Genomic DNA, 9,163 nt, shown 5'->3' on the forward strand with positions numbered 1-9,163 from the left:
GCAAATAAATTTAATTCCAAAACAAAAGCAATTATTCTGAATACCCCGCACAACCCTATAGGCAAGGTAAGAGTCCTGCTTTAACACTACTGTAATTTCAGAGTATGCCTTAAATACTGTGATCAATGCATTGTCCCTTACTTTCTTGTATCCCAGGTGTTTACCAGAGAAGAGCTCCAAGTAATAGCTGATCTCTGTATTAAACATGATACCCTGTGCATCAGCGATGAGGTGTATGAATGGCTGGTGTATAAAGGAAATAAACACATTAAAATAGGTACTGATTTTTTGTGGCATCTTAGAAGTGGTTGTGGAATGATGTTGTAAATGTGCCTCTCACAGATAATGGTTGCTGGAAGGAGCTCAAACTTCAAGCTTTGACTATTTTACAACGTTTAGACTCTAAGGAGGAGAGGCCCTCCCTTTTCTGAAAAATATTTTAAAGAATAATTTCCAAATAGAATTTCCAAAAGCTCTTAAGTGACTTTGGAGCAGATATCCATAGAAGCCAGTGGGACTGATGCTCATAAATTAGTTATGATCATCTGAATATGCCATCCTTATTCAGTTACTTTGTTGGCCATGACAGGTATAACTGCTGTTCACATATGTATATTGGACTGTGCTTTGCTGAAGAACTAATAGAAGGAACGGGGATTAAAACTTCCTTCTTAAAGCATTGTAGAGATAATCAATGAGGGAAATGCATAATGAGGAACACAATTATTTTTGCTCCACTACTTATAAAAAGAAAAAAAAAAGTATAAAGGTTAGTGCAGAGATAGTGCAGGAACACTGTGCAGGGACACATGAACAAAGTGCGGGGACAGTGTTAAATAAAGGACATTGAATTCAATGAAGTAAGTCGCTGCATAGGCCGTGTGAAAGCATGCTAAAGTGTTCAGGCAGTATTGCTACAAGGGTAAAGGACCATTGCAAGAATAAACCAGAAGACCAAATGTGATGTTATGTCCCTGTCCCTCTTGTTTTACTTGATCCAAGTTTCACTGAAGTTAGTGGAATCACTCCCACTGTCTCAGAAAAAGTGAATCTAGTGCGGGTTACTGAACTCCTTCCTCAATCCTATAATGCTATAGCTAAGCATTTATGTAAAGTTTCTAGTGTGGTGGTCTCAGTTTGATCTGCTGATGTATTTGAGCTGGCTAAAGTCCAAAACTGATTTCTTATATGTACAGATGTGTTGTTTCTGATGGTAGCATCTTGCATGAACTATCTTTTATGATGTACTTATTGTCATAATGAAGGCACATTTCAGTCGTGTGCAATAGAGACATCTAGTTGAGATTAAACAATGAAATCAAGAGGCATAAATACAACTTAGACATGAAAAAGCATAGCTTTTTTCCTGGCTTTACCACCGGTTGAATGCTGAATAACTTTGCTTCTATGCTTCAATTCCACATATGTAGAGTGGCAATAAAAGAAACGTTCCATTAGTGGGGGCTACATCATTGTAAAAACTGAATCTTCTAAATTATAGAAAGGAAATTATATCTAAATGACCTTGCAATACTTGTTAGCTCAGCTACACAGTTGCTGATCATACAGCTGCAGTATTGGCCATGCATAGGCTATGAGTCTGTTTTGAAAGTGGCCTAATTTCATGGCTGTTGTGGTGCCTTGATAGTGATACCTTCTCAAAGACCTTGAGACACGGAAGAAGGGGAACATTTTGGGTACATTCATGTGATAGTAATCTGAGTCAGTGCATCCTAACAAGTTACCATAGTAACTGATCATGTGTGGCTTATCATGTCCCAATTGCAAAGTAAAATGGGTTAAATTAAAGCTTTCTTCATGGGCCTAATTAGCAGGTGGTTCATGCAAATAGCCGTCCTCAGAACCAAAATCTCTGTGGGTGGTGTAAGGTAATCCATTTTCCTTTGCAGTGGCAGCAGGTCCAAACACTCATGTTGTCAGTTATGCTTTGTCTTAGTGGACAGGTGGTGAATTCTTAGGACACAGTAACTCTATTGTTCATTAGTATCAGTATTGTCATTTTAATGCTTCAAACCAAAACATTTCCAGTTGAACAAAAGGCATTCTGTAGTTTAGCATAAAATGTAAAAATACTGTGTAATGATAATGCAAGTTAGAGCCTGGACAGTTAGTCAGTTGGGTTTAGGTACACACTCTCTAACAGATCCCATGATACCGTCTTTAGCTTTAGTGTTAAAATGACTTTTTATATGTGTTAGTTTGCACTTCATTAGTTTTTAAATAGTAGTCAGACCTGGTTATGGTGTCACATAATGATGTTGCCATATGGCGCAGAGGCATTTCCCTCTCTATTTAAAACTTGCTGCTTGTAAAAGCAATGGAGCTGCTTCTTCCCCTGTGCCCTTTCGCTGCTGCTATTGTTTGAAATGCTGTTACATTCCGTCTCCAAGGTTGAATTCTTATGATTATGTGGCAAAACAGTCTCACTAGAGGGCATTAGCTTTGAAATTCAATTCTTTTTGCAGTCTGTGAAAGCTAGTTTGGTTGCCTTTAGGAAGTGATCTATAGTCTTGACCTAGCTAGCTAGAAGATGCATCTGTTCAAACTGCGTTTTTGTTTTCAAGGTCACAGAGCAGTTGAGTGAATATGGGTGGGCTAATAGGAATATGAGTTTCTTTCCTGCTGTTTTGTTTCTCTTCTTGGCAAGTGTGCTCAAGAAAATACAATACATGTTTTCAAATAACTGCAAAGACTTATACCATGTCTAATGCAGATAGCTGCTGCAAAAACTTCCTTATGAAATTCAGTGGTTTTATTTGGAAAATCTTTGTTTGTTGGTCTCCCTAGAGAGGGGATTTAACAATTGACAGATTCATTGTAGTGGTTCTAGTGTACAAATGAGGTGGAGCCGGATGTTGTTGACCACTGCAATTGCAGTAGTGATATGACCTTGCCTAACTTTGTGTCTCAGACTTAAGTGTGTCTTGATTTATTTCTTTCTGTTGAAAATGAAGTTAAAGAGTCCAAATAGAGCTCCCCTGAAGCAGTGTACAGAAAAAAAATTGCAAACTACAGTAAGAGGCCTTTGCTCTGTCATCTTCTTGGAAAGGAGACAAAGGATTTTGGTCTCCTACCAGATACAAATACAGAGACAGAGATGGGCCTCCCTGCATCCCTTAATCTTTGCAGACATCCTTAGCTAGCTGCTATTGTCAGTCAGTCCCAGGTCTGTTCAAATCATATAACAAACCATAATTTAGTTACTTGCTCTGCTAGTTTTCTGATTCTTATGGTGTTTGGTTCTGGGTTAGAAGTCTTAGCAATTCTTTTCTTTTTCTGATGTCTGAGACAGCCACTGACACTGAACTGGACAATTCTATTAAAATGGCTTGCAGTGCCTGACTTAATGTTGTATATGGTGCTATTATCAGGCATCAGAAATAATGCTGTCTTGAGATAAATGGGTAGCCACTTCTTAGATCGTATCTTTCTTATGCATTTCAGCTGAGGATAACTAACGTAGTTTTCACAAACGTGCCTCTCATTTTCTGCCTCTTCTTTCTCCTTTCATTAATCCTTACTTCTTTTCATGCCAAAAAGCATTGGCCCATATATCCTTTCTCATTTGTTACAATTGCTGTAATTTTAGAATATTCTCATTGCTTGCTTAATATGCTGCAATGATATATCAACATATAGCTCTGAGCTAGGGGCAGTACAGTTTTTCTAACTACATGGAATATGTGAGTGCACCTGTACCCAATTTATTTTATTTTATATACAGCTACATTGCCAGGTATGTGGGAAAGAACAATAACTATAGGAAGTGCTGGAAAAACATATAGTGTAACTGGCTGGAAGGTAAGAAAAATCAATATAAAAGAGTTCAGTTATATAAATAACAGAATGCATTTATTGCACTAAAAAAGTCTCCGTTTTTATGACCTGTCTTTTGAAAGCTTCTGGCAAATTTCTGTATCTCCAAAACATGAAGACAGCATTCAGTTGGAGCAATTACCTATCTTGAACACCCATGTTTTAATTCACTTCTTGTCTCTCGATCAATAAGCTTTTGTGAGAAAACAATACTAAAAAAATAAACACACTATGATTTGTTCAAAACCAGTCAAGATTCTTGGAGAAAACATGGATATTACCATATTTTAACTTTCCAGTTTTGTGGTGATATTTTCAGATTTTGATAATGGTATGTTTTGGAATGGCTTATATTTCTGTAAAATATTTAATGATAATATTTTGCTTGACTTTAAAATAAATATCAGAAAGTAAACAAAAATACTTAACCATTTGGCAACTAAATTATTTCTTCTTCATCACCTGTGTTCAAACTGAACCATGACATATATGATTCAGTAGTGAGCTTTTGTTTTATGCTCAAACCACCTTTGACACAGGATCTTATGAGAAGGAAAAATTCTAAAACAATTAGGAATAACATTTCTAATAAATACTCAGTTTGATTTCTAAGCCTTGTTCTATGAAGCGTTAAAAGTTTGCTCAGTACCCTGTGAGAGATAGGGATAAGTGAAATTATAACTGTTGTCTCAAATCTAGAATTTTTTTAATCATTCAACAAACTTTGTGTAAACAAGCTCTTTTCTTAATTCTTTATCAAAACAAATTCACTACCATTTCTTAAAATAGAAAAACTTGAGACATTGGCTAATTTTAATTCTTTGTTAATTTTTAGTAACACCAATGCTGCAAGTATAACATATGCATGCTTTCTTCCCTTAGCTTGGTTGGTCTATTGGCCCCCAGAACCTGATTAAGCATTTGCAAGTTGTTCACCAAAATACATTGTATACTTGTCCCACTCCATTACAGGTAGGTACAGATGGGACAGAGGAGGTTATTTTCTAGTGTAGCAAAACTGTAGGCCTCACTGTAATAAAGTAGTAATCCCAACAATGAATTTTTAGTTGTCAAAGTATACATTCTGGGGTGCAAGAAGAGGAGACAAATTTGATCAGCTCACCAGACATTAAAAAAAAAAAAAAAAAAAAAAAAATCAGTCTTGCAGATCCCTTCTTTCACCTACAAACCGCTTCTTCTTGCATAAAACATGACAATCTTGGTGGCTTCCTAGCAAATACAAATAAAAGTTGTTGCAGTAAGGTCTTGTTTTACTAAGCATTATCTCTGTCTACTAGTTTCTAGTATTCTATGATACATTATTATCAATAATTTAAACTTTGCCACAATTCAGATTGTAAAGCCTTGTGTCAAGGACTGCGCCTTCTGTATATGATTAGTGCCTAGCAAATGATTGGGTGCTTTGGATGTTGCCACAGCACAAAGTAACAAACAAATTACACACTTGGATGTAGCTTGTGTTATTTGTATATACTGATTTGCTTAATAAGGGCCAGAATTGAAGAAAAATCCATGTGATTTCAGTAGGAAGTGTGTGAGTGTCTGTGAGTTTACTGAGTGTCCATGAGTACTTTGAACGTTGATTATGTTTCCAGGAGGCTTTGGCACAAGCATTTTGGATAGACTATAAACGCATGGATGACCCAGACTGCTATTTTTACTCACTGTCTCGAGAGCTGGAAAGCAAGCGTGATCGGATGGCTCAGCTACTTCAAGAAGCTGGACTAAAGCCTGTCATTCCAGATGGAGGATACTTTATGATTGTTGATGTTTCTACATTAAGTTAGTATAAAGTTTATTAAAAAGGGTGTGGAAAGCAAATATTACAGTTAATCTGAAAATGCAACTTTCATTTTGAACTATATTCTCATTTCATGTTTGCATAACGTTGTCAGAAGTACTAACTGGGACTGAAATTTTCCGTTTGACCTTAGCCTGGGAGGTAGATTTTATAAGCTTCAGCAAAGCCTTTGTTTGTGATCCTAACTACTGTCTGTATTTTGCAAAGCTTTGGCAAGGTCTTAGGGAGGATAAAGGAGGTGGATAAAAATTTCTATTTTCAAAAGGTCTATGATTATGAAAAAGTTTGAGAGCCAAACACCTGGCTTAATATCCTGAGTTCATACCATTTGTACCTTCCCCTTTCTGTTTTTGTTTGTTTTGTTTGTTTGTTTTTCTTAATCTGAAGTCATACCCTGAAGGCTCTTTAAGGCATGCTGATTTCTAAATTCTGTAAAACGCTACCAAAATTTACAAAACCTTTTGGAAATTCAGGTTAAGTTAGTTGGTAAGTTTGGAGGAAGAATTCTCACACGGGAACATTTTCTAGTTCCACATTTCTCAATAACTGGTCCTAATGGCACTTGTCATTCAGACAGAAATGTTTAAACACAGCTGGACCTCGCAGTGCTACCATGTGTCAGAAAGTTTTAGATACCCCAGTTTCACAGATGAGAAAACTGCAGTTGCAGTGATTATTGCTGTCCATGCAATAAATACACTCTTCAGTACCCTCCACTGTCCTGATTCTTGAATAACCCAGACTTGAGGACTTCTTGGAGTACTGCATGGCTTTCTTCCAAGCTACATGTCTGAATTTGCTTTGAATGGAAAGCAAGTGCTCAGGTCAGAATGGAAAGGTTCAGTCTGTTGGCCTATTTTAATTGTTATAGTATGATTTTTTAAATTATATTTTAAAATAAAAGCATACATCTTTAGTCTTACGTATTAACTAGAATAAAGTGCTGTTAATGAATGCCTTCCCAATGGAGTCTAGGAAATCTTACAACATGTTTGTTTTAAATTTAATTTTTTTAGATGTGGATCTCTCTGATGTAGATGAGAAACAACCTTATGATTATAAATTTGTCAAATGGATGATAACATCTAAGGTAAGGTGTCTTAGTCATACTCTAGTTTTGGAAATGCTTGTCTATTGAAAGCAAGAGCAGTGCAACTGGACTTATTAAATAATGTAGTAAAGATATTCCATTCAAAATATTACTTGGTGTTTATAGTAACTGCTGATAATGATGTGGCTAAAATTTTGCTAAATATGCTGAAAATGTACCCTGTAGGTTTGTGTTACATCCCAGCACTTTTCTTTCAGCATGCTTAAATGCTAGTTGTACAAAAGTACCTTTGAAATGTTTGCCCTAAGAAAAGTAATTTCAGTTTAGTTAAGCCTAGCTAGTGCATACAAAACCAAACCTTGTCTTTCCCTCGCATCTTGGGAAGGAGAGTTCTAGAAATGGAATAGTAAAATTATGCTTAAAACAGATTTTTTTATACATATATAAAATAAGCAAATAATATTTCTGTTTTATGTTTCAGAAGCTGTCAGCAATTCCTCTTTCAGCATTCTGTGGTCCTGAGACAAAAAGGCAGTTTGAAAAATATATACGTTTCTGCTTCATTAAGGTAAATTTGTGTCCTGGGAAGACTGCAGACTCCTAAAAATCAATGCAGAACAGAAATCTGTAAGAGACTGATTGTTACATTTTGCCCAGGATCTCCTGAGTTGGATGGTTTTAGGAATAGAAAATTAGCTTGGTGTAAAATTCAGCATAAAGTAGCTTCAACTGTCTTTTTGCTGAGGGACTTTAAACCACAATGTGGGTGGCATGGCTAAGAAGGGCAACTGGCTAACTTTCTCAGCTTACTCTATTAATTTTGAAAAACATTGTTGACCAATGGTGACAGTGAAAATGAATGACACAGGTACGCTATCAATTAAGGTGAATTCTGTAATCCAGAGCAGAGAGTAATTGTATAGCAGAGTGGTATACCCCATGCCCATTCAGTTTCCAACAACAAAAACAGTGAAGAGGTCACATTCAAGTTTAGCTCACTTGCCTGAAAATACATAGAAAATTCCCAGGAGCTCCAAATTACAAAAGAAAACAAAGACACAGGAAGTTACCTTACATGATTTTTGTGAATTGGCTGACTTTTGCCATTTTGTGAGCACCTCCTTTTCACATGTTCTTCTTCCTGTTGAATCTGTTCTTGAAAGACTGAAAGACTTTGGGGACAGGTACATAGGCTTTGATAAGCCTGCAGTCCTAAGATGTTTCCTGATTGTTCTGTAACAAAGTCAGCATAACGGAACATGTGCAACTCCTTAACTGTTCTAGTATAAAGATCGGAGCCTTTGCTTGAACAAATAATGAAAGGGAGTTTCTGCTTGTGTTACTTAGCTCGTTTGATGAGGTATAAAGACTGTGATATAAACTGAGCCAGTAACAAAAAGGATGAAACTTGCTGGTTGTAAATGTGGCTTGCCCAGGACGAACAGCACTAATCATGTCAAGTTAAAGCTACTTGTATGACTCACCAGGTTGTAGCCAAGCCACACAACTGGCCAGTGGATAGATTACCCATATTTAGAGGCATTATGTTTAAGTAGTTCACAGCATAACTTGGTTGCATGGAGATTTAAAAATCCCAACTGTACACATAAAGATTAGGAAACTATGCTAGCTTGTCTCCAATATAGAGCTGCCAAGTATATCACGACATAAATGCCAGGCATTTATATAAGAAGTATTGCTTTCATTAAATTTGATAGTATGAATGCTGAGAAAATGTTATCTTTTAAATATACCTAATAAATATTTGCAAGGAATCAGCATTGAATTCTTTGTGTAGTCTAGATTTGTAGCTATAACTGTTAATGAAAAACTGACTGACAGATACTTAAAGGATGCAAATGAAACTGCCAAATATTGATTTGGGATGATATAATCATGACTGCTACTGTCTTTTCAAGAACTCCATACTTGCAGTAACAGTGATATTCCTTCTTTTGCAGAAAGACGGCACACTAGATGCAGCTGAAGTGATCCTGAAGAACTGGAATAAACAGACAGCCTGATTTTTCTTATTAACTCTTCCACCTGGTACAATTATCGAATAGTAGGGTTTTTTATTGCAAATTTAAGAATAAATTACTTAATACAATACAGAATGAATATGACATTGTAAATAACTTTGTGCTGCCACCTGCTGAGGAGTTAAAACAATGATTTACTGAAATATCTGTAATGCAACTCACAGGTTTTTATCAGTCTTTTAAAAATAATTTACTTTTTTCCTAAAAAAAAATCTATGGGATTCACTTATTTTATTGAAAGACAAAAGTTTGTAGGACTCGATGTGAATTAAAGAGATGATATGGGTATTTTAAAACTTAGAAGAAAAAAGTGGGAGGTGTTTTTGGTGTGAGATAGTAGAGGAACTAGGGGTGAGACTTAAACATCATGGTTTGTGAAACCCAATAGCCTGCAGTGGAGGAAAATTAAGA

At 36.1% G+C, this 9,163-nt stretch overlaps 1 protein-coding gene across 1 annotated transcript in view; it reads left to right on the forward strand.

Moving 5' to 3' along the window:
- Positions 1-8,958, forward strand: part of CCBL2 (cysteine conjugate-beta lyase 2) — a 19,578-nt gene extending 10,620 nt beyond the window's left edge. The window contains exons 6-13 of the mRNA XM_009578703.1: positions 1-66; positions 157-277; positions 3,746-3,822; positions 4,720-4,809; positions 5,454-5,640; positions 6,676-6,749; positions 7,192-7,278; positions 8,672-8,958. The exon at positions 1-66 is cut by the window's left edge and continues 44 nt beyond it. Coding sequence (XP_009576998.1) covers positions 1-66; positions 157-277; positions 3,746-3,822; positions 4,720-4,809; positions 5,454-5,640; positions 6,676-6,749; positions 7,192-7,278; positions 8,672-8,734 — 765 coding nt within the window. The 3' untranslated portion in view covers positions 8,735-8,958. The remainder of the gene's footprint in view (positions 67-156; positions 278-3,745; positions 3,823-4,719; positions 4,810-5,453; positions 5,641-6,675; positions 6,750-7,191; positions 7,279-8,671) is intronic.
- Positions 8,959-9,163: the final 205 nt, after the last annotated feature.

Source organism: Fulmarus glacialis, unplaced genomic scaffold (assembly GCF_000690835.1).
Source record: "Fulmarus glacialis isolate BGI_N327 unplaced genomic scaffold, ASM69083v1 scaffold6395, whole genome shotgun sequence".
NCBI lineage: Eukaryota > Metazoa > Chordata > Aves > Procellariiformes > Procellariidae > Fulmarus > Fulmarus glacialis.